General features: G+C 41.7%; 1 protein-coding gene across 10 annotated transcripts in view; it reads left to right on the forward strand.

The window, feature by feature from the left end:
* Positions 1-26,375, forward strand: part of DTNA (dystrobrevin alpha) — a 233,837-nt gene that overhangs the window by 133,761 nt on the left and 73,701 nt on the right. For all 10 annotated transcript variants that reach the window (XM_040586902.1, XM_040586907.1, XM_040586906.1 and 7 more), the window contains one exon: positions 2,820-2,900. In XM_040586902.1, the coding sequence (XP_040442836.1) occupies positions 2,820-2,900 (81 nt within the window). The remainder of the gene's footprint in view (positions 1-2,819; positions 2,901-26,375) is intronic.

Genomic DNA, 26,375 nt, shown 5'->3' on the forward strand with positions numbered 1-26,375 from the left:
TGGCATTACATTGAGGTGCCCTCAGCTGTGTGCGAGCCCACATGATCCATGTTTAACAAAAAACATGTGCTCCACATGCCCTACATGCTGTGGGCCATGTGAAACTTCTTAACGTAACAGGCATAAACTTACGGTAAAAAGTTAAACTCCATAACCTGCAGATGTAAGAGGAAGAAAATTCATAACACAGAGGACTCTGCCAGTGTTTTAGGTTCTTGCAGTCATATCTGCAAGTCTGATTAAAACCCCACAATACTTGTATGAAGTGGGTCATGTTCCAGACTACACAAGACAGCAAGAAATATTCCAACTTTTCCTGCCTTTTTAAGTAGGAAATTTGTTCTAAACAAGCAATAGATGGATTTGACTCTCACTTTAGATTTGTGCCAATATGTGGTTTTCCCAATGTTTTAAAGAAGTTTAGTTTGACTTTTTTGTTTCCTTTCTTCAGCAGAGGCATCTTTCTAGTTCCAGATTATAAACCTTTGTGAATTAGTATCATAGTCAATATCATCTTCTTTAAAGTCCTGTGGTTAAAACTTAAATTGTATCTTATATCTCAAAATGCACCATTGGATGTCAAATCACTAGGCTTCTCTTAGTCTTACCTGACATGCTCAGGTATATCTGGCCTGATGAAGAGAGTTCAAAACATACACCGCTGTTGTGCTGCAAGCACATATAATCCAGCAAGAAAACAGCAGCCAAAGCTTGAAATGTATCCCTTTATTATTTTTGCAAACTGCAAACAAACAGTGTTACATGAGGTGAGCATGTTCAAAGGAAACAGCAAATCACTGGCAGTGAGCAAAAGGAGGGAGAGGCCACTGGCAATCCTGTAGGCAAGTTACAAATTCATAGTCTCATTTACCGTGCTCAGTCCTGCACATATTTCCACTTGCTTTTCAGGACTCTCCGTGTAAGTAAATTCACTTTTCTACAGAAATTGACAAATGGATCTCTGACTGTGGCAAAATATGAATGATGATAAAATTAAATTGTCTGTTCCAGGGATTTTATCAGCAAAAACACCTGCTCCCAAAATAGTATCAAAGTAATACCATCCGCTGTGTGTGCAAATAGAAAAGAAAAAAAAGCAACACTATTGCCTACAAATTTGTTTGTTTAGGATTAACACTGCAACCTTGGGAGCTCAACGAGCCAGTCTTTCTTTGCTTTGAATCTTTACATTAAAAGGCTGAAGTTTTGTAAAGGAGCATTGGAAGATTTTATTAGTGGCTTTCACTAAAGAAGGGGAAAGTTAAATTCATATTACTCATCAGTCCTATTAAAAATGTTAAGACTTAGTGTTACAAGCGTTGCCAGTAAAGAAGTTTTCCAAAAGCTGTCAATGAGATCCTAATAGAGGAGAGAAAAACCTGTCTAATTTAACAATAAAGCACATGATGAAAAGAATAAAATATCTTTCCAGACTGATGTTAAGTAGTTACGGGTAGCTTCTCCCAGGAGCAGATGGTGTTAAGACAGCCAACTGGCAAAAGGGAGTAGCTGGGATCCCTGGGAACTCAGGGTAGGGGAATCCAGTCAGGAAAAGAGCAGAGTTTGGGGAGAGGGGAGAGAGGAGAGTATCATTCTCATTTGCAACTTGCAGGTCAGAGCACACTTGAAAAATTTGGGTCCGGGAGGTTTTTTAAGAAAGTGTGAGTGAACAATGCTGACATAGCCATATGTACAAACAGTGCAGCTGAGCAGCCGATCTAATAACGTCAGGAGGAATCTTAAAGAAAGGATTTGGGAAACATATGTAAAAGCAGGGATATACTCCACTCCTCTTCCAGCCCGATTGTACCTTGCTTGGATGTGTTTCATGCAGACAGTTCCTTAAGAAGCTCTGTTTTTTGTAACTTGGTACCTTGCCTAACTGAATAGAACAGGTTTTACTGCTGTTACAGGGCCAACTAATTTAATACGTTTCCATTAAATGTGTGGTAAAATTAATAACCAGTCATGTATTTCATAGTCCACGTTGTAGCTATGAGGCAACCCTTTTTTTATGTAAGACATACCAGCCAGGAAGGAGAAAGATTTAAATCACAATCTCTTCATCTACATTTTGAGGATTTGGGGAAGTGTTATGAGTGGTACACAGCAGCAGGAGCCCTAAAGACACTGTGCCAGGTTCTGCCCCCATCCTGGTCCCTCTGTACTGCACTTGTATGTGAAGTAGCTACCAGTCAGTTTATACCCATCTCCTCAACAGCTGCTTTGGAAATGTTGCCAGATCTTTTAAGTTGCAGCAGCCAGGGCCAAGCTATGTGTGAAGCATAAAGCTGACCCTTTGAGGTCTCTGTTGCAGAGGACATAGCTCTGCAAAATGGAGAAAGGCCTCACACCCTTTGCATTATTTTTGTCCCCTTCTGCAGATTGGCATGTCTTTTTGTGATGGCATGATATTTTTTCTGATTTGGCTTGCTGGCAATACCTTGTTCTGATCTGGCATGTCAGCCAAAGATATTTGATATGAGCTTTGTTGTTAAATATTAAAATTAGATGGAGGTTTTCCCTGCTGTTGGAGCCTGGCCAGTGTGTCTTTTAGCCTGCAGCTTGACCAGATTGTTCTTCAAAGTGACAGACACAGTGGGCTGACTATTCCTTGCCTTCCTTTATAAAAGTCTTTTAACACTGTAGCTCCTACCATTCCCCTTCTTTCTCCTCACCCCTCTCTACTCCCTGCAAAGGGGAGTGCCTTGAAAATTGTTGAACAGAGTCCGCTCATGTGTCCTCTTTGGCTTCCCTGCTAGCAAAGATAGGCACAGGTCATATTCCATACAAATGTTGCTGTTATTCTCTTGCACTAGGGGCTCAAGATCTGGATCGCATTCGTTTGTCCACCTACCGAACAGCATGCAAGCTTAGATTTGTTCAGAAGAAATGCAACTGTAAGTATGTCAGCGCTTTTTAATATACCATTGTTACTAGCTTTCCACCACACTCCCCAGTCTGTCCTTCACATCAGTCAGAAACTGGGGCTGTTTGATCCAGCACTGTGAAGGACACTAATCAGAGTGCCTAGGCACATTTTAAATATTAACCTGTTTACATAAGGAACTTGTCTCAAGCATGCCAGTGATTCAGTCACAGAAGGGTGAGTTGTGATGCAGGCCACAGCTTTAATTAATAAGTACATTAACTACATTCTCCAGTTTTCTTGTAAAATAACATCTGTGGGTTCCAGCAAGATCCTGAAAATTAAATGCTTTTGTAGGAACTCCATGAGAAGGAATGGTGGTTTTAGTCCTTGTCTATCTGGGGTGCAGCAAGTGAAGTGCAATGTCAGTCAGCCCCGTTTTCTCCAGAAGGCCAGCTAGAGACATCTTCTAAGAGGGTGAACTTGCTTCTGATCTCTGCATGTCTGTCTTCCACCTTCTAGACTTCATTCTTGAGAGGTTTCCCACTTGATTAGTGACTTTTTAAATGTTTCTTCTGAGATTAAGTCTTTCTTCCTTTACAGCTGCAGTTTCTATTATCACAGTCACCTGCTGTGAACTTTAAAGGGGAAATACATATAAAATCTGTAATGGAGTGTATCCTTTTTTCTCCATCCAAAACAGTATGCAAATACTTAGAATGGTAGGTTTTGGTCTATGTGTTTTACTGGACCTTTCCACACCAAGACAAAAAAAAAATTCTAACCAAGGGAACGCTTGTCATCAGTAGCAGTAGGGAGACAACTAATGCAGAGAAAACAAGTTTTTTTAGTCTTCATATCTAAACTAGAATGACAGTCTGTCTACGTTTATGCTATGCGCAGTGGTAAGTATGTTAAGACCATTCACTGCAGATAGAGATTAACCACCCTGGAGAGAGTTCCTAGTTTTGGGGTTACATCTAGCTGCGTTATGGAAGTGTTTAGCTTATGCTGTCCAAACCTACTGGAGAGGCCAAGTTGTGGTGGAAAAGACTTTGGAGAATATTTTTTGGCTTATTAACTACAGAGCAGGTCGTTCAATTATTTCTGCAGAACATTTATCATGTTTTTAATAAGTGTTTAGCTGAAGTAGAATTGAAGGATTAGTATCACATTATAAGCAGGCTGCGGGACACAAAACCCAGGAGGGACTTAGTACCTGCCCAGCAGCTGGCTTCTCCCATTCAAGAGGAAGTGTGTTGAAAGACACTATGATGGATGTTGCATTCAGTTGTTTATTTTATTTTTATAAATTTTATATTTAAGAGGATGAAATTCTCACTTCATTTTCATGGTAACAGAATACAACAGTCTGAGGTCACAAAAGTATCCAATTAGGTTGACAGTGATAGCAAAATCTTAACAGTAATTGCTTTGATAACTGTATATAAAAGCAAATGAAAAAACCTACGGGTGCAATAGCTTCATTCTTGGGAGTGGCTGGCTGGCTAAAAATATTGGTTGTTAATCTTTGTTCTTCTTATTTATCAACTGCAATCTGCTTTTGTGGAACTGTTGTTTCTCTTCATAGGGAACAAATACACATACCCTTCAGTTTACCAGCTCGTGCCGAGTTGCTCATGAACAGTGCTTGCCTTCTAGTTGCCCTTGATAACCTAGGAGAAATGGTTTGCTGGTCTCGTATCAAGACTTATACTATATCAATCTCCTCTGAAGAAAAAAAAATGGAGGAACTTAAAATGTCACCCTAAGAATTGGTTTCTGTGCAACTTAAGCAATAATGCCTGTTGCTCTGGAATGGGCTCAAGTACATGCATCTTTTCACCATCAAGTACAGATTCTTCTGGTTGTTTCTGGTCGACTACTGCTCTCTCAGATGGCTTTCTCTTATTAGTGGGAAAAGAAGTCATTCATTCACATGATGTGATTTCAGGCAATGGCTGTGCAAGGCAGAGCTTCTAGGCAAGAGCTTCAAGGCAGAGAATAGATAAATCTGAAAAAGCTCTAATATTATCTTTCAAAGAATTCCTGCAAATTTAAGATTCCCCTATGCCTATGTTAACATTACACATAAATAACAGTATTTAAAAATTGTTGTTGGCGCACATCTGAATCTACCAAGTGCCCAGACATGGGAAAAAATCCCAAAAGCATTAGACCCACAAAATTCTACATGCAGAAATCCTAAAAGCTGGGAAGTTATATTAGTGCACCATGAATATAGACTCATTTTATGCTTCTCTGTTTCTCCTGATAATTTCTGAAACTGGAAGTAATGAAAAGAGAAACTGTCAGTAATGTAGGTACCTTCAAGGATGTGGTGGATATAGAAAGAGATGATTGCAGGCTAACTTGCTTATTACTTTGCAGAACTCATATAGCAATAGTCTTTACCTTAGTTATACATACTAACACAGGATCACAGAATGGTCAAGGTTGGAAGGGACCTCTGGAGATCATCTAGTGCAGCCCCTTGCTAAAGCAGGTTCTCCTGCAGGTCCAGGCGGGTTTTGAATGTCTCCAGAGAAGGAGACTCCACAGCCTCTCTGGGCAGCCTGTGCCAGGGCTCTGTCACCTTCAAGGTAAAGAAGTTCTTCCTCATATTCAGAAGGAACTACTTGTGTTTCAGTTTGTGCTCATTGCCCCCTGTCCTGTCACCGGACACCACTGAAAAGAGCCTGGCCCCGTCCTCTTGACACTCACCCTTAAAATATTTATATGCATTGCTAAGTTTCCCTCTCAGTTTTCTCCAGGCTGAACAGGCCCAGCTCCCTCAGCCTTTCCTCACAAGGGAGATGCTCCAGCCCCCTCATCATCTTTGTAGCCCTCTGCTGGGCCCTCTCCAGTAGTTCCCTGTTTCTCCTGAACTGGGGAGCCCAGAACTGGACACAGCACTGCAGATGGGGCCTCACCAGGGCAGAGCAGAGGGGGAGGACAACCTCCCTCCACCTGCTGGCCACGGTCCTCCTGATGCACCCCAGGATCCCATTGGCCCTCTTGGCCACCAGGGCACACTGCTGGCTTTGGCTTGCTGTCCAAGATGTAGATGACTCTTCTGTAAAAAAAAAGGAGAAAAATCAAATTCTAAAGAATTTTTTAGAAGATCTTGAGATTTGGGTATAAATAATTCCAAATGAATGCAGAGTCTTGGACAGACAAACCCCAGAGGAAGCACTGCTCATGGTTACGTCATCTTCAAATCTCAGAATGTAAAGCAAGTGTGAGCTGACTGTGGCTGCTCTACTGGGTATAGTCTTGGAAATAGCAGCACCCTAATCATTTGAGGTTTAATTTCATTATCTGGGATAATAAAAGCAGATAGGAAACAGGTGCAGAAATCTGATCAAACATGCTACCTCTTTATAGAAACATGTAATAGAATCATAGACTAGAATCACAGAATCTCTTAGGTTAGAAAAGACCTTTGAGATCATCAAGTTCAACCATTAACGCAGGACTGCCAGGTCCATCGCTAAACCATGTTGCTAAGCACCACATCTACGCATTTTTAAAACACCTCCAGGGATGGTGATTCCACCACCTCCCTGGGCAGCTGTTCCAATGCTTGACCACTCTTTCAGTGAAGAATTTTTTCCTAATATACAATCTAAACCTCTCCTGGTGCAACTTCAGGCTGTTTTCTCTTGTCCTGTCACTAGTTATCTGGGAGAAGAGACCGACCCCCACGCGGCTACAACCTCCTGTGAGGGAGCTGCAGAGAGCAACGAGGTCTCCCTCAGCCTCCTCCTCTCCAGGCTAAACAGCCCCAGTTCCCTCAGCTGCTCCTCATAAGCCTTGTGCTCCAGCCCCTTCCCCAGCCCCGCTGCCCTTCCCTGGACACGCTCCAGCCCCTCAGTGTCCCCCTCGCAGTGAGGGGCCCAAACCTGAACACAGTGTTCGAGGTGCGGCCTCACCAGTGCCCAGTGCAGGGGGACGGTCACTGCCCCAGTCCTGCTGGCCACACTGGTTCTGACACAAGCCAGGGGGCTGTTGGCCTTCTCAGCCCCCTGGGCACACTGCTGGCACATCCAGCTGACTGTCCACCAGCACCCCCAGGCCCTTTCCCACCAGGCACTTCCCAGCCCCCTGCCCCAGCCTGTGGCGCTGCCTGGGGCTGGTGTGACCCAGGGGCAGGGCCCGGTGCTTCTTGTTGAACCTCATACAGTTGGCCTCACCCTATCAATCCAGCCTGTCCAATTACTCCAGCTAGTACGGTACAAATTGTGAATAGCTGACTTCATCATCTAAATTTTCTAAATGTGCTTTAAAGATGGCCCTAAATAGTGCACACTGCAAGAATCAGTCAGGGAGATGGAAAAACTACAGGTGAGCACTATGACTTCTGCAACAGTAGCAGAACCTGGGAATTCTACAAACCAATATTGCTCAAAGTCAAACATCAGGGTATTGTCATTCACTTCACCTCCAGTGCACTGGAGCACTCAGCACACATTCCCACCATACAGGCTCCTGCTCATCTCCCCTTACTGCCAGGAAAATGCCATCTTGACAAGGCTGATTTACAGCTGTTTATTCATAGCCTTCACACATGGAAACATAATAGGTTTTCCTAAAACAAGGCATGAAGAACCAATGACAGCAGTTGCACATCTCTGCAACGTTCACCAGTATTCAGGAACCACCAAAAAGCACAATTTATAGTTATCCCCAGTGATCATTGTGCAGTTGGTTTATTTTAATACTTGGTTTTCAGTGAATTGATTAACAAGCAGAGATGAAATATCATGTTCACATGCAGATTCCCTCTGGGGTATGGTGGCAGCAGGAGTAGAAAATAACAACATACCGTAATCAAAACTGTTGTGCTGTTAAACATCACTCACCAATACAGAACTGTGCAGCTGGAAAACTACTGCTGTCCTTGACAAACTTTCCTGAATGTGTTGTGAGATTATTCTATGACTCTGGCTGAAAAAAAGCATGTTTTGCTGCTGTCCGGAGATCAGAATAAATCATTGGCAACTGAAAGTTTGAATCTAAAGCATGCTGGTCATAGTAATAAGTGACTTAATGCAGACAAAAAAAGGGAGCTTGTTTCTCTGGCAATTTAGTCACAGCACCTTAGGGCTTCAGTGTCTATTTCTTTCTTCAGTATTCTTCTGGTGAGTGACAATTTTTTTGTTGGTTTAGGTTTTTCTGGGGGGGGAGGTTTTTTGGGGTTTTTTTGGTTTTTTGGTTTTTTTGCATTGTCTTATCCAAGTTATAGTACAGCTGTTGCCACGTAGGGAGTGCAGCTACCATGTCTATGATGGAGACCTCATGAACTTCCAAAACAGTCTCCTCTTCCTCCACCCCACTCTTCCTCCTGCCTCCACTGGGCTTTAAGTAGTCACAGCTGAGGCATGTGGGTGTGTCAGCTTAATTTGCACAGATTCTTTTGGGTGCCTCCCTGAACTGATCTGCCTTTTTATATTTATTTTAAGTTAGAATAATTTCTCACCCTCCTGAAATATAATAATTTCCCACTGGAAGTGAGTGACAGTTATTGTAAACACACTATTTTTAGATGCTTTTCTTAAAGCTTTTTTCCGTCTGTACTCTTATACCTCCTGTAACGCTACAGCAAGCTGCTGAAACTGGTTTTGTCCTAGAAACTGACAATTTGGATATCAAATGGTGAGATCAGCCTGTGTGAGTGACTGACTGCCATCAGGACAGCAAGCACTTTCTGAAAATTATTTGATTAAACCTAAATAAAATACTAGGGTTTGGGGTTTGGGTTGGGTTTGGGTTTTTTTTCTATGCTGGGATGACAATTAAAATATCATTTTATCCCATCCCATTCAACATGCCATTCACCACAAAATGAAAAGTCACAGTGTCTGGTACTTGTAGGAAAAGGAAAGGGTATGAAAAGTCTTGATTCCACACTGGAAATGGTGCTGTGATCTTTGTGTTATCTAGTGGCAGAGGAAGTCAACAGGAGATCCAGGTTCAACTTTCACTACTGCATGACAAAATCTGCGCTGATCATACACATCCAAAAAGTTCCCTAAACACAAATCTAGAGGATGTTCAGAAGTGTTCTAATCTGTCCTGTTGATGCTTAACCACCAAATGTTTTATCTTTGTATGTTAACTGGTTTAGGAACTGGCAACTGCTGCTCTTTACTTAAAGTAAACGAGACCTCTTGCCACTGTTGTATAAAACCATTCTTTCTTTGACTCAGTATTTTCTCTAAAGTGAAGCAATGCACAAGAAAGACTCAATGGTGGTATCCTCAGTGTGCAAGAATCTCATGCAGATCCCTGCCGTGGCAGGAGGCATTCATTCTCAGTATCCTGCCTTTTACCTCTGAAGGACTGTATAGCCTGCACAGTTTTGTACTTGCCCTTCATCCTTTTATTCTCAGGATCACCATCAGAACAGAGCCACCAAATTATCACAATTACAGAATTGTTTAGATTAAATAACTTAATCCTTCATCACTGTAGGTTTCCATGGTTAGTGCTCTGTTCTCATTGTTGATTTTTATCATGTTTTTCACTCCATCTTGGAAGCAATAAAGCAGAGGATAGATTCAGGCTGGGTCACAGAGCAATCAAACTGAATGACAAGCAATGTTGCCTACTCAAGAAGTGCAAAAGGTCTGCTTGGCTGCAGTTTGAAGCAATCTGCCTCTTGAATTTGTGATCATGGCATTCTCATATTTTTCGAAACCCTCAGTGATCAGTCTCCCGTGTGATTGGCTTAAAAATCATATAATTTGCAAAGAAAACCTGCCATTTTGAATTCTTATTTTTATTCCTCTGTTGACTGTCTTGGATATTCTGTGGTCTGCTTACTATTGTTACAGAAAGACAGAGGCTGGAAATGCTAACTGTATTCTTTGTTTTCGATTTTAATGGAAGCTGAGTCTTACAGTTGACTAATAGTGAATTACATTATTCACATGGCTCCAACAGGTATAGCTTTAAAAAAAGAAAAAGCATTCTATATTACAAGACTCATGATACCATTGTGTAAGTTACTAATTCTGGTATCCTGCAGTACCTGAATAATGGAAAGAAAGATGAGTTAATGATTTTTAAAACTTTTTTTGTTCCATTGTCTTTACCAGCAACTTAGAGACTAAATGCTCCTGGAACTGCTAGTACCGTTCCATATGGGTTTCCAGGCAACTATGGGGGAAAGATGCATATATTATACATTCTGCATTATGCATCAATTATTTAATCAAAAGTTCAAAAGGGCTTGATTTAGCATATTCCCTGCAGACAAATCCATTATAAGGGTTTTAGCCTGTAAGTGTTCACTCACAGCACAATATCCTGAAAATGGGTTCGGATTTTCTTTTCCTTTTGACTGTAAAAGTTTATTAATATACTCAAAAGATCATAATAGCTGCTAGCGACCCGACATATAACCCGTATATTTGGCATGTTTATTGAGGGACTGCTATTCAGCCTTTTCTTCAATGTTAGCACGAAGTGTACTGTTATTATGTAAAAGGGTTGTGGTATCTCAGATGTCACTGAGTATTTGCTCTTAAAGGCTACCACTACAAGTCTGCCTTGTACAAGGCTGATAGAAGAACTATCAGTGGATATTTGGAATTATTTTAATGGCAAAAAAGAGTGAACCGAACAAGGTTATGTATCTTAAACTTTCACATTTTCATTTGCTTAGAGATAGATTTTTCAAAAATACTCATGATTCCAAGTGGCTCCTGTTACAAACTGAGCTGCAGAAGATTGTCAGCTGGTATTATTTTGTCCTTTACAGAGGAAAATGACTGAATTGGCTTCCTTTGTGTCAGAAGCTGACAGACACGTAGGCTAGGCCACGTCCCAAGTATACCTGCACGCTGCTCTCTGCTACACAGGTGGCTCAGCCCTGCCTTGATGGAGACAGCTTTTGTAATTGGATCATAGCTGAAAATCTCTTCTTTCTGACTTCCTGAACTCTGTGAAAACTGCCATTCACAGTGCTATTTCTGATGGCTTTCCTGATGCAGGTTTAAGGTTGGACAGTCTGTTGAGTTCCCCACTGATGTCTCTGAACATCTGCTACTGGTAAGAGGTGTTCAGTCACCTTTGTCTGGCAGGCTTGGCATTAGTTACCCAAAACCAGAAAGTTTCTGCGTTTTATTTCACATTGGTCCTCCTAATGAATGCTTCAAACTAAAGAAATTAAACCATTATTATTAGCCTTAGTACTCTCCTAGGCAGTCTAAAAATTGCAAAATATATGCAGACATACAAACTGATACGTTGGCAATCACAGGATGACCGTTGTCTTCTGAGGTATGCTGCTGCTTCATGTGAGAGCTTTTTCTTCTTTCACCTTCTTGTTTTTCCCCTCAACTGTAACTGTGTTTTTAAGTCTCCTTCATAATTTTCTTGTCCCTTCTTCAGCTTCATGTCATCATCTGTGGCATTTGCTTTATCTCTGACTACTCTGGAACCCTCGTTCTCTTAGCTGCTCTCTCCTCTCCTGTTACCCTCTTGGCTCCAAGCACCTTCCTTCAGGCTAACGTTCTTCTACACTTGAGCCTTTTTTCCCTTGCCCTGGGCTGTTCTGGTCTGTCCCATTTGGGTATTTTGCTGAGCCTGTCCTGATGTTACACAAGCACCTCTTTAATGTGCCAGAGTGCATTAAGCAGTGTGACTTAATGCCTGTCACATGTTGTTGGTCATTCTCAGTTTTTGCCATGTGACAACGTATTTATGTGAAAAAGGAGAAAGAAGTTAAAAAGTCATCCTTGGAGCAGATCTCAGTGAATTTGGTGATCACAGTCCTTTGTTCTTAGGGAGCTTCAGTCCATCATCTTGAACCATCCCTGCCTCTCTATTCTGGACTCAAAACAGTAAGTCTTGAGCAATACTACATGAGCTCAGTCCATACATGTTTTCCGTAGAGAGTAAAGGACAGGTTTTATGTCTGTGCAGGAAATTGTTTTCCTCAGAAGATAAGCTGCAGCATTTTGCCCTGTCTTTCTGTTGGGGCATTGCATTCAAAGTGTCCTTCTTCAGTACATCTGCTGACTTGGGATTTTTGCTGAGGTTTTTTTGCCCTGTGGTGTTTTTTACAGTGTCACGCAGCTCTGGAAAATTCGTAGGCACTACAGAGCTTTCTTCCACCTTAACCACACAATCTGCACCATCTTTGTGCCTAAACAGTGATTTCTGTCACAGCTTCACATAGACAGTCTGATCTGTCCTCAGCCCTTCCTCATTCCCTTTCAGCCTCTGTCTCCAATAACTTTTACAAATAAACCAGCTGTGGAGCCAGCAGGGACACTGGCTGTCTGTGGTGCATGTTCTCAGCAGTTATGGGCTTCTTCAGGGTGAGTACAGCAAATAGTTCACAGAAGGAAAGTCAGCGTGTGGAACATGACATAATTTTTACTATAATTCTCTTCTCTAATTCCAAAAGAGTGGGTTTTTTCCATGTTCATTTGTTTCCAGAGCTACATCAAAAGTAATTTTGTGTACCTCTAACAATATAGATCAAGCTCCTAACACCCAGAATATTCAAAGCGAAGCTTGAGCTTAACGTCTATCTCCTATTTTTACCCACCAGCTGCACCTACTATTATTTTCTGTAAGTTTTAGTGGAAGATTTCATACAGCATATATCTGGTAGGCTAGGACAAATTGTGAGAACAGAAGATGTTGGTCATAAAAATAATTTCCTGCTTTTATAAGTGTGAAGAGACTGCACAATATAATGTTCTCAGTGTGCATTGTTATTACTACAGTTCTGAGACTACACAATGAACATTCAGCTTCCTGGTGTTAATGGTTGTGATATACAATGGCTTTACAGAGGCAGTTTTCCTTGTGCTGAATTAAGGCATTCCTAGGCTGAATTCAGACTGAATTATATCTGTGATATTGCTGTTGGCTGCAATGGATTTCAATTTCACGGTATTTCTGAGCAGTCTTCGATCCTTTACTGAGCAAAGTGTGGGCTAATTCCAGGAGAAGTTGTGTGTGTGCTATCCTGGTTTAACCCCAGCTGGTAATTAATTACCACGCAGCCCCTCGTTCACTCCCCTCTCACCCAGAGGGATGGGGAGAAGAACTGCCAAGGAATGTAAAACTCAAGAGTTGAGGTAAGAACAATTTAGCAATTGAAACAGAATAAAAATGAAAGAACAATACTAACAGTTATGACAATAACAGTTATCATGAAAAAGGGAAGGGAAAGAATAAAATCCAGAGGGAAAGGAAGAAGGAACACGTGGTGCACAATGCAGCTGCTCACCACCCGCTGACTGATGCCCAGCCAGTGCCCAAGCAACGACCTGCCTGCCCCGGCCAGCCCCCAGGCATATACACCAGGCAGGGCGTCCCATGGTATGGAATGCCACCTTGGCTAGGTCAGGTCAGCTGTCCTGGCTGTGTCCCCTCCCCATTCCTTGTGCCTCTCCAGCCTCTTTGCTAGCAAGGCCTGAGGAACTGAAAAGTCTCACATCAAAGCCAAAACACAGTACTGCACTAGCTCTTAAGAAGATAATTAACTCCATCCCAGCTGAAACCAGGACAATGCTCAGCCTTTTCTTCAGTACATGCAGATGGATAGATGGATGTCTCCTTTCGTGACAGAAAGTATATTGAAAGTAACTATTGAACTCCCTGACATTACTATGGCATGAAGGAAGGAGTGGCTCAGTCTCTCGTGCATATTGAGTCCTTAAACAAGGAGATTGGACTCAATTTCAGATAAATTGACACTCTAGTATCATACTGCATCTCTTGTAAAGGTGCTGATCTTCCCCGAGTTTAAGTTTCCACATTTCATTCATCCTTATTTGCCTTGATACTCTTATCTCGTCTTGGATTTGCAAGATATCTTTAAGGATTGCATGTGTAAAATAAAGGGTGACAGATAAAGTGGTCATGTACATTGAGACTCTTACTCCATCTAGGGGCCCTGACAACATCATTAAAGAGCTTCTGTCACACAGAGGTGGATAGATATGTGGGACTTCACCTAAATCCCATTTACCTGTCATTTCACATTCTGCAGTCTTGTTTCCTTTCTCATTGTTGCTGATTGTCAAACTATGTTTGTATGAACTGGAGCTTTTCTCCTTTTCTTGGCCTATTTGTCATACCTGTTTCCTTAAGAGATGTGAAGTTTTAGTGCATCGTATCGCACATTGCTGCAATGGGAGCCACTGCAGTTTCCTCCTGGTATGGGTGGCCTGGTGACTGAGCACATCAGCTGGGGAGCTGGAGCACTGAGTGGCTCTTGCAGAAGACATTGCTTTGAATATGAGTAATGGCAGGAGGGCAAATGCGGGAAGATTGTGTGAACACAAAGCCAGAGTTCAGTCAAATATTCTCTACAGTTTCTCTGAATGAGATATTATCTACTCAAATGAATTTGATGCAAAAAAAATGGATCTTTCAGGTGCCAGGATCCATCTCTTTATCTCGAAGCTAATTATAGCTCAGATCCCAAAAGGTTTTTGCGCAAATAAATCCCATTGTTTTCAAATTTAATAGGTGTTTAAATACCTGTGAAAATGTGAGCCTGTGGCAGTAATTATCACCTACATTACCAATCTCAGCAAAAGGTTAAATAAGATTTAAGAGTCTGAACTGTCCTTATGACTTTGGGCATAAGATGCTTTTTCAACGAAGTCCTGTGTATTACATGAATGTTCTACTTCATAGTAATGCTCTCCGTTTTACCAGCTGGGGTTGATACTGGGATTTTGTGCCAGAAACTGTCTGGACTGACCCAAACTCTTAGAAGAGAGAAGCATATGCCATCACTCTTTCGTATGTCTCTTCTATCCTGGAGGTAAAAAATGCAATTCTGCTATCAGGCAGTTTACGCAAGCATCGTATTCATCTTAAGTATTTCTCTAATTATTTTTAAGAGATGAAAACGATATGGGCCAAATTCAGTCCACATTACATAGAAATTATTTGAATTAATAAGTATCAGCTTAAGAATATGCTTATTTATAAAATATTGCATCTCTTATATTCAAGGATATACACAATTCATATTTCATTAGTATAGAATAGTACATTGTGTTGCTGGTTACAGTCTTGCCAACCCTAAACGGTTAAAAAAAATTTACAGAAGACAGTGACAGCTGACCAGGGATCGAAGTCTGAAAAACAGGAGATGGGCCAAGGAAGGTTTTGGTCTTCAAGCTGTTCTAAATGTGTAATAGATGCTCTTTCTTTTTCATTGACCTTTGTGATATGACTGAACCTTAAGGGTTGACAATGTAATCTCAACCTGTTTTCTCTAAGAACCATTACAATGCATATTCTCTTTTAATCACCAGCTAATTTTTAAAGAAAACAGCAGTTTATATGAGATTGGGGATAATACCCTGTATCCTTAAAGTTGGTAACATATACTGCTTCAAAATTAATGGAAAATATAAATAAATATAATAATCATAAGTGTAAAGTGAATGTGTATGTTTAACAAATAGCATACACGTTCACTTTACACTTGCTTTTTGCTGGCAACGGTGCCAAAGGAAGCTGTAGTCCTCTTGAGGCATGGACAGTTTTTAGAGGGGATAGCCGGAGCTGGGAACAGTTGTATCAAAGGAAAAAACCTGAAGTTATTTGAGAGAGGAAGATGTCAGATTTGGCATTAGAAGAAAGACTTCTGGAGGAGATTTTACCACTGTAATAGGGACACTCAACATGAAGACGTTCTGCCCTGTCCACCTCATGGATTTGGTATCATCTGCCTATCACGTATGATCGCCTGCCCAGGGCTTCCACACCGCCCAATCTCCAGCCACATAGTCTTGATTCAACCGAGCGGATAGGTAAGGCCATTTTCTGCAGACAGCGGTGGGGATGCACAGCCTTTGATTTGTGTCGGTTCGCTTGACATTACGCCAGCAGAGAGTTAAAATGTTACAGGAAATGTATGCTGCATTTACTAAAATACACCCAGTAGTGCCATCCTGTGGTCATGACCGCGGCTGCCAGGAGGCTTGTGCACCCAGTCCTGCCTGTTTTCTAAAAGCTGGTGTGTCTTGGGTTCTTGCACACAGTCTGAGTTGTGCCAGGCTCTAAAATTAGGGTTTCCTTCTCACATGTTCAGTAATTTCTGAACTTCTAGTTGAATCTCCTAAGTAGGAGGGCTGGGATATGGCTTTTTTCTTTTCTCTGAAGACATTTTTTGAAAGTCTCCATAATTCAGTTTCTGTGATCAGATGCATAACAGAGAAAACTTTGAAAATCAACTCCAGATACGGTATCACCCAACCTTGGAGATGTTTTTTGCCACCTTTCAGGAGCGCACAAACTTTTCCCTGATATATGCTTTGCTGTAATATAATACAGAAGAGTTATATTTCATTAAAATTTTGAAGCGCCGTAATTTTACTAATTGAAATATGAACTCAGATGTAAGGCAAATTGACTTTATTTTAAGAGAAATGAGAGATCTGTTGTGTATCATACATATTTACTGACCAAGTTTTGTTACCTCACGTCCCCATGAATTTTTTGGCTAATTTAAAGCTGACACTTGCAAAACCCATTTGAAGGGAATAATTAGCCACACTGAGGACTGATCACACAATGCCTCAAATAAAGCCTTTCTCATTAAAATAGTATTATGGTGGGATAGCAAGAATAATAGAGATGCATAATCTAGGAATACCATTGTCTTGGAGGGGAGTGATTTCTAAAGTTTCTGGCTATGTAATAAACATAATGACACGTCTGCTATTTACACATTGGTCTGTAATTCATAAATATGTTTAAGTCTCAAAACAAGAAAATTATGTATAATGGATGATTTAAGCTATGTGACTTATTAGCAACAGTGCAGAGTTTAAATTGAGTGGTCTTTCCTGGTTGTCATCAAAAGATTAAGCAGCTTAGAGTTAGACTTTGTTATTATTTTATTTTATTTTATTTTATATATGTCATACTTCATTCAGCATTCTGAATAAATGATTTCAAAGTGTGTTTGAAAAAAAGGAAACACTTTCCCAGCAGCTGGGTGACAAGCAGATGACAGCAGTTTCCCAGCCCAGCACTCAGGGTGCATTGCCCACCGTTCCCTTTCACAGAATCAGTTGTCGTTAGTGCTGCTCCTTGGGGAGACTGACGGCCTCTTCTGCCATCCGTGGAGAGCCCTTCAGGCTTTGGTTCAATATAGGTGAGACAAAATAGGCAGGAATTGACAGCAGAGGGAGAAGGAACTTTTATTGTAAATTAAATTAATGTAAAGAATTTTACTGGTGATCTTTACATACTCTTACACCTTGGTGGATTAAAAATGACACGTTTCAGTGCATCGTTAGCCTGATGGTTATTCCTCAGTAGTAGCACTTGGCCAAGTTGACAGACTCTTCCAACAGGCCATGTTGGTTTGATGTGCTGTAGCGATCAGAATCTCAGAAGGTTTTAAAATACCTGATTTTTCTTCTGGGCAGAACAGTAGGTGAGGGTACAAGGATGCAAGCTCAGGTATGCGGACAGCAGAACCTTTAAGATTTTCACCCAGAGTTTTCCGTGCCTCAGTTGTACTTATCATGTCCTGCAGATTTCCAGACACCCAGCAGCCAGGTTTGGCAGCCACTCAGAAGTTTCTCCTGTCTATGCTGTGTGCAGCTGGCCAGCGTGTGCACAGAGAACCCAGCTCCTGGTGGCTGGGACATCGCTTGTCCCATGTGGTATTTCACAGACAGGTGATCTGAATGAATTCAGTGAGTCCAAATGCAACCAACTTACTCCATGTGTACAGTAGTTCAGAAGAAAAGATGTTTCTGTTGGCTGCTCTGAATGTTTAGTTCCTTATCCAAGGATGACTCCTCACTCTGGGTATCCACCATTGAGATGGGCAGGTAGAATTAGATAGCCTTGCTCCTGCTTCCCACTGAGCCAGTGTGTACCACACATCTGCCCACTCTCACAGCACAGGCAAAGAGGTAAGGAGGAGAAGGAATGCTTACAGGGAACTAAGTGAAACCATGATTTCCCGCTTGGCATTCAAGGGAAACCTTGAGAGAAAGACTGAATACGCGGAGTGCTGAGAAGGCCCTCAGTACACCTCACACAAAACCTCTTGACAAACTGGAGAGCTCTTTCCCAAGCATCCCAGAGGGCCTCAGGGCAGGCTCTGTGGTTTTGTTTGCTCATTGCACGTGTCAGAAAAGGAACTTGGAGCCCATCTTACTTGAGCAATGGCTTTAGAGAAAAATCAGTGGGGCAGCAGTGATTCTTCTCCGTTAATATATAGTTTTGCAGTATAAATTCATGATTAGACAAGGGCATCACAGAATCACAGAATTGCTGATGTTGGCAGGGACCTCTGAAGAGAGCAGGGTCAGCTAGAGCAGATTGCTCGGGGCTGTGCCCAGTTTGGGTTTGAATATCTTCAGGGATGGAGACACCACAGCCTTGCTGGACAACCTGTCACAATGAGTGACAACCCTTACAGAGAAATTTTTTTGCCTATGTTTAAATGCTTTCCTGTGTTTTAATTTGTGCCCATTTCCTTCTGTCCTTTCACTATGCTTTCTCTGAGAAGAGTCTGGCTCCATCTTCTTTGCTGCTTTGCATCAGATATTTGTACAGACTTATACAGTCCCCCCTGCGCCTTCCCTCCTGTAGACTGAGCGGTCCCAGCTCTCTCGGCTCCTCCCCAAATGACAGTTGCTCTAGTCCCCTCATCATCTTCGTGGCCCTTGCTGGACTTTGGACCCAGTACTGCAGATGTGTTACCAGTGCTGAGAGGAAGGTTCACCACTGGAAGGATCTCCGCCTGCTGGCCACGCACTGCCCAGTGCAGCCCAAGGGGATGTTGGCTGCCTTTGCTGAAAAGGCATATTCCAGTGAGCACCCAGCCAGTACTGGTACACGGGGTTCCACGTCGAGGAACTTCTATTTCCATTTATTGTGCTTCATGAAGTTCCTGTTTGTATATTTCTCCAGCCTGTTGAGGTCCCTCTGCATGGCAGCCCAGCCCTCTGGTGGGTGTTATCAGTCACTCTTCCCAGTTTTGAATCAGCTGCAAACTTGCTGAGGGTACCCTCTGTCCCATCATCCAGGTCATTAATGAAGGTGTTAAACAGTATCAGGCCTGGGGGTATACCATTAGGGACTGGCCTCCAACTGGATTTGGTGCCACTGAGCACAAGATTTTCAGCTAATCTGTTCAGCCAGTTTTCAGTCTACCTCACTGTTCACTTTGGCCCACAGTTACTAGTTTGCCAGTGAGCACGGTATGGGACACTGTGCTGAAAACCTTGCTAAAGTCAGAGTAAAGAACATCGACTGCTGTCCTTTTTCCCCATGAACTAGTCATTTCATTGTGGGAAGGCAAATAGGTGGGTCAGGCATGATTTTTCCATCATAAATCCGTACTGACTGCTTCCAGTCACCTTTTTGTCTTTAATATGCTTGGATATGGTTTCCAGGAGGGTTTGCTCCATCCCCTTTCCAGGGACTGAGGTGAGGTTTTAGTTCGCTGGATACTTCTTGCTCTTCTTGGAAACTGGAGTGACAGTGAGTTTCTGCCCACCCTCAGGAACCTTCCCCAATTGCCACAGCTTTTTAAAGACTACCAAGTGGCCTTGCATTAGCATCATCCAGCTCCCTCAGCACTCGTGGGTGTGTTCCCCATCAGGTCCTATGGACTTGACTATGCCGGTCTGTTTAAACATCCCCTAACTGGACCCTCCTCCACCGAGGCTGCCTTCCTTGTTCCAGGCTGTCCCACTTGTTGTAGGGGCCTTCATCATGAAGGCAAGGAGGCTTACCAGTAAGTCTTACCAGATTCAATTCCAGGTGGGCAGTCTTTTGTAGAGGAATGAAGGCAGTGGGGTGATTGACATGGATGATGTGCAGCTGTAGCTGGTTCCCACAAGGTGGTTGAATAGCCCTGAGGATTGTGGAATAGGGGTGGATGGAGGAGCAGCAGCAGCAGCACGGATAGTAGAATCTGCCTGACAGTCAAGGCTTTGTTGCAGCCTACTAGCTTGTTTGTGCTGCAACAACTGGTGCCCCGTGTGAGGCTGAGTTGGACTCAGACTACAACAACTGGTGCCCAACGTAGCTAAGTGGGAGAACTTACGACCCATAACAGACATGGTGAGAGGTGAGCTGTTGACAACTAATTGATATGGGTGTATTGGAATATTTATTGTCCATCTTAACTCGGATTGCAACTTCTGGTGCCCACTGTAGATGGGGATTTAACGATATGGGTGCAGAGGAAGAAAATTCTATGTTAACAATGCTTACAGGTATGTTTGGGAAAAGAAGCATAAAGTATAACAAGAAGGCAATAAGAACTTTGTTAGAATGGTGCAAAGTAAATGATGTGCTGGTTATGCTGAAAAATGTTTCCAGCATTCAGATATGGCAAAGTGCTGGAATGTTACTTTTTGGGGCTGCTACAAGAGGGGATGAAATTGCTACAGCCTTGTTAACAACATGGAGATTGATCATAGATTTGCTAGAACAATCAAAGTGGACAGAGAGACAAACCCTATAACAATGCTAATCAACCCACTGTCTTCATTCCTCTACAGTCTTTGACAAGACTTTGATTTTTGTGAAAAAGTGAATGTTGTTTATGTTTGGTCTTGGTTATCAATATATCATTCTCTTACAACTTCTCATACTATTGGATGGGTCTAATACACACATCTCTAAAATCAAAGCATTTTGGGATCAGAATAACATGGCAGTAAATATTCTGAATATTTTGTTAATTTTTTCTTGAAGCTTGCGGTATTTACTCACCCGTGACTGCATCTGCAAAACCTAGAAATCAAGTGAAATGGCAAGAAGGTGCAATGAAATGCATTTTGACATTAACACGTTCAAGTATGTGATGACAAGCTAGAAGTCCACCAGTCTTGCTTTTGGAAGAGCAGTGGTCACCAGCCTGAGAGTGGCTGGTGGCCTGTGGAGTGTTCAGAAGTGGCCCAATGCACACCAAGCTCTGGGAACAACTGCTTAACGGGTACCCAACTATGTGAGAAATGACTGGGCTGTGTGACCTGGCCCTGGCAGCAGAAGTCAACCAGGGAGGTAAAGGAGGAGCCCAAGAGACATGGAAGTGGGAATGGGAACTTGCAGGACATTTCCAGGTACAGACTGAGTGCAGGTTCAGATATTTGGGCAATGAGTAGCCTGGGTGTTTCAGGCCATATAGGGTGACAGCTGTCACCAGACGTGCCCAGCCAAAGAACTGGGTACTTCATTTTAGCCCCAAGCAGAAGCAACACCCTGGCACATTTTCCTTTCCCTTTAGTTTGGCACCCAGAGAGTGTAAAAGACTGTAAGCCATGGTAGCTGGCACGTTGACCTGCATAGTGGTGAGATGTGCAGATAAAAGTTTTTGGTGATCATGATGCAGCTGGCTGATTTGAGGGGCAGCTTGGCCACAAACGGGTGTAGCTTAGAGGAAAAACACACCCCACTCAGTCCTCAGTTACCCGCCTAGCAGCAGGAGAGAGGGAGCCAAACAGAAAGCATGAGTAACTTCCCAGGGCTTCATAGCAATGACAATGACAAATGGCTCTAATACCCTGATTTGTGATGGGTTCATAGATTGTAATCAAAAAAAGAAGAATTGCCTAACATATTCTAAAATATTTTTAGGATTGTTAGACAAGGAAGCATAAATCTTTCCCTTTTAATGAAATCTGCCTGAAATACCTGACATATGTTCAAGTGCCGTTGATGCCAAATGACAGTATTAGTATGCTTAAACTCAAGCATGTCCATAAGAGCTTTGCTAGACTAAAATCTTAATGAAAGATATACTAAAGTTTTGGAAATAATATAAATTACTACTTCTTTAAAGGTGTTTTTTTCTGTATTCACCAACAAAGGAACATCTATCGAGGAGGAATTCTGTCCTAACTATCAATTAGGCATGTTTAACCTAGAGTTAGTTAAACCTACTGTATGTTAAGTAAATTTGAATTGATTATTAAAGCCTTAATCTATTCGTTTCTGTTGTTTGATTAAATGTAATCTTCTCTTCCATGTTCATTTAGTAATAAATGGAAAGATAACATGGAGTTCATGGTTCAGATGGAATACAAAAAAATGCAGTAGAACAGATGAGGGGTTTTGCATACATAGATCTGTTTAATGGTAAGAAAGTTTAAGCATGCAGGCTGTTTCTAATATATTTATTTTTTTTACTACTTGAAACATAAACTTCCACTGCAGTTTTCTTTTCTTACGTTTGCTTAGGGCAACATCATTTCTTGAGAACTGATGTTTGAAGTAATCTGCCTCCTTTGAGATTAGTGATATATCCAAGATTATCTATATCTCACAACCTTTCCATAATTCTAAGTAAACTGCATGCTGGAAAGAAGACTTCATTTTTTCTGCATAAATAAATTTTAATTTCTTTGCTTAGAGTTGAAAAAACATGAGTGTAGTCCATCTTGTCTCTTGCATTTTGGCTATTAAGATAATGTTATCTACCAAACAGAAAATTACTAGTTGCAAGTAAATTAAAGTTGCTAGTTACAATAAATTAAAAATACATTGTTTTTTTGCTAATGAAGAGACTAAAAAAAACACTTGAAGAGGATCAAGATTAATAAAATTGACATATGCATTTATAGTAAGCAACATAATCTTGTCCTTAATTCTGCTTTCTCCAAATGTATCCAGAGTACACCTTTTCCACAAATTAACCTGTTGACAGAGTTGTAGGTGGTGGAATTCTGCACTCCAACAACTAACTAGTCTTTTCTGTCATCATAGTAAAAGGAAATAGGGATAGATGTTCTGAACACAGGTAAAGGGAGAAGGGCAGGATGTAAAACCTTAAGGGTGTCTGAAAACTTTTGGGGAAAATGTAAAACTTTCAAACTGAGCCAGCTGTCTTTCACTCATCCTTACATCCTGCGGAGAGAGACTGATCAACTGAGTTAAAACATGCTGGCAACAGGCATTCTCCAAATGTTGTTTTAACAGCTGAAGGAGTCCACTGAAGGAAATAACATTTGTTATTTGGAGTGTATTTTCACGCATTAATCTTCATTCTCTGCAGTTCAGCCGGGGTCTCCTCAAAGTGTGCATCTTCTGGTAACGATTGTTGTGGAGTGAATGGTGGCCATCTGTAATGCTGCTCATCTGCATTGTCCCGCTGCTGTCTGGATACTGAACTTTATTTACATTCAGTAATCACTGTCTGTTACAGAATGTGCTCAAGTATGAAATCCTCTATGACAGTGTTTAAATATCACTTGGTCTCATAAAAGTTAAATTACCAGTCACTGTTTGCCATAGAAGGTTTAATAATGCAGATGTTTAGCTTAGCTGTGACTTCAGAAACCACTTAACAAAATCTGAAAGGAAATATATAGTTTGGCAATTGCTTGTGGAAATCATCTACATTTTTTTTCAGACATTAGGCAAATGAGGGAGGAGATCTGTGCCTGAATAGGTATGCTGCTTACAGAGTGCAAGGCCTTTCCGAAGGGTCACTGAAGATTGGCTGAGCTGCATGATTGTGGATTGCCTTATGCTACACAGATGCTAGATACAAGCAGCTTTTTACTCCTACTGCCTAGTGATCATCTGCTGACACCGAAGAAATCCTGACAGCTTTCTATAGTTTTACAGATCCACTTCTGAAAAGCTACCTTTCTCATGCTGAGGGAAGATTCCCTTTTCAGAGGGAATTGCAAGTAAGGCAACAAAAGCAGCAACAGCAATGAGAAGCTGAAAACATACTTGTGGAGTTTTACTTTGTTGAGGGAATTTAAGGCAGATTTGGGGAAACAGAAAGCTCCCCTACACCTGTAAGCTAGTTTGTTACACTGCAAACTCTTCTTGTTAGCATCACAGTGTACGTAGAAATCAAATTCAGGTTTTATTGCAATACTGTGCAAACAAAGTAAGGAGATATGCCTTCTTCAGTGAGATTAAAACATTCTCAGTGATGGATAAATAAATAACTGAGCATAGCAGGTATTACAGAAAATGAGTAACAGAAGATGAAAATTAAAATGAGAGGAATGTTAAGCTTATGCAAGGTTTGCAAGGTTGATGTTCTGTTATTACACTGAAAAGACTACAGATATATTGCTTGTTGATGTGAATTTCTAGTAGTACAAAGGAATAGAGTGGAGTTTGCAGAGAAGCCTGTGTTTTACTCTGCCTTTTCCCAATGTTGATAGGTTAACTTGACAGCATGATATAATAGTAAGAGTTTGCTTACTATGTGAGTAAACCTTTAAAAAAATGGGATTTGAAGTGATCAGGAGGGCATTACGCCCAGATGCAATCTGCCCAAGGTTAAGCAATTCAGTGTAAGAGGCTGTGGCTTTGACAGGATCTAGTAGCTGTTCCTACAGATTAAAGTATTTATTATTCATATTTTATATAAAACCTAAATTATTCTAGGCCATGTAGTAGTCGGAACAGGAAAGACATCTTTTATTAATGTTTAAAGAGCAAGGTGTGGGTTCATCTCGGTTAACTTGAGTTAACATCTCACCTCTGAGGTTACATGTCTCGTGTAAACTCATTGCTTTAGGCTTTGTCTGTAGTCAGTGAAGAAGTATGGGGACCTTCAAAGCACTGTTCACCCACCTGTCTCCAGACAGCTGCTTTAAGGTGCCTTTTTCTTTTGCTGACATTAGAGGAAGCCTTGATCACCAGCTGACAGTAGACACCTAACTTTTGACATTTAAATTGAGGTGGGTGAATTCTTGTCCATAAAGACTGACTTAAATAAAAGCCAGAGACTTCATTCCTCTGTGTAGCAGTTGAACGAGCTCCCCTTGTGATTTTGAGCTAGTCATATCAGCAGATATTTTCAAAAGTAGTAGATCTTGCATAATGGCTGGCTTTTGTCCATCTTCCATTACCTCCTCCAGGAATTACTACTTTCCAGCCTTTGCAGAGAGATTTGAAATTCATTAATAAGAAGCAAAATAAAATAGTGCAATAGAATTGTTTATTCAGCTTCGAGTGGAACTAAAGTGTTTCTTGAAAAAAAGCCCAAGTAAAATTATTTACAGTACAAATGCACAGCAGTTCCTTGAGACTAATATTTTATGGTGGGTTGGGGACTTTTACTGCTGTGTAATTTCCAATAAGTCATTTTCTTAGTCTTGTGCCCTACCTTTCTGGCATACCAATGAATATCAGGATAGCTTATGAGGCTTTCGGGTTACAGTTAACACTGAAACCAGTATTTTTTTTCAGATATGTTAGTGTACTGATATTATTAGACCCATGTCTGCTAGCCTCTGGATATTTCCCTTCCCAGGACCATCATCGAACTTAACTCTAGATATGACTAGGCTATGAAAAATATAGTATCAGTGGGAAAAGATAGAAAAAACATGAAAATCTGACAGCCACATAGTATCAGTACTGAATCTTGTGAAGAATAGAGACACCAACACCCATTTCAGCCTCATTCATTATGACAACTGTTTTCCTCCATGCTTTCTTATTCAAGTTTTCCACTACTAGGCTATGGCAATTAAAGTTAAATTGCTGCGTGAATTTCTCACTGTCAGGGAGTCTGGATGTCTGGTTCATCCTCCCCGGATGTCCTTTTATCAGTGGTAGGGAAACCATCCCAGTTGCCTGTAACTGCAGAAGTAAACACGTATGGTCAAAACAGTGGGCTTCCGGCTGTGTTCATTCCTTCACGCTGGTCAGGTGCAGGGCTGCTTGAAAGGTACCCTGGGCAACTCTGATGACACGATTTGTTACCCTTCAAATTCCCCTTTTCCGCTCCCATGCTTTTTTCCTCTACCACAGGCATGCACCCCCAGATGAACAGCCTGTCCATATTTATTCTTTCCCCACTAGCTCTGATGTTGCTGACTTTACGTCCTTATTCAGTATTTATGATGGAGTTGCCATAGTAATTTCTTCCTTGGTCAGCAGTGCTGTTAAGCTAGTCCCCCTGTTTGCTGTTCCTCAGGTTGCTGTCTTGTTAGTGTAGCCTCAAGTCAAGGTCAGCCATCTGCATATGCATTAATCCCTTTTTGCTGTTTGTCATGCCTGGTAATTTCTCACGTTGTTATCTTGTTAGTGTAGTTGCAGTTTGGGTCTGACAGTTTGCACACATACTCTCACACCCAGAAGCCAACCTGGTAAAACTGCTAGTGGAAGCACCTTCTCCTTCGTCTTCTTGGTCTGAATTACCAGAGAGACAGCCCTCAGGGCCAGCGACAGCTAGACCTTGAGAGAAACATCACACTTAACCTTCTCCTTTCTGCCTGCCTTTCCCCTCTTAATAAGGCCACAAAATACATGTGCATGGTCCAGCCTGTTGCTGCATCTTCTGGCGTGTTGCTCTATATTTCTTCCTTGGCTGCTTTACAGTGGTGACCCAGAGTGGGCAAAGCTCATTAACCCTTCTTCCCTGGACCAGACAGTGGCTTGCTTTCTGGTGTCTTCTTCCATTCTCTGCCTTGTCTGGCCTCTGAGCCATGTGGCGTAGGTGCCCGGAAGGGGACAGTTCTGTGCAGGCTGTCTTCCTGGAGGCTGTTCATTTCCCATT

This window comes from Falco naumanni, chromosome 3 (assembly GCF_017639655.2).
Source record: "Falco naumanni isolate bFalNau1 chromosome 3, bFalNau1.pat, whole genome shotgun sequence".
NCBI lineage: Eukaryota > Metazoa > Chordata > Aves > Falconiformes > Falconidae > Falco > Falco naumanni.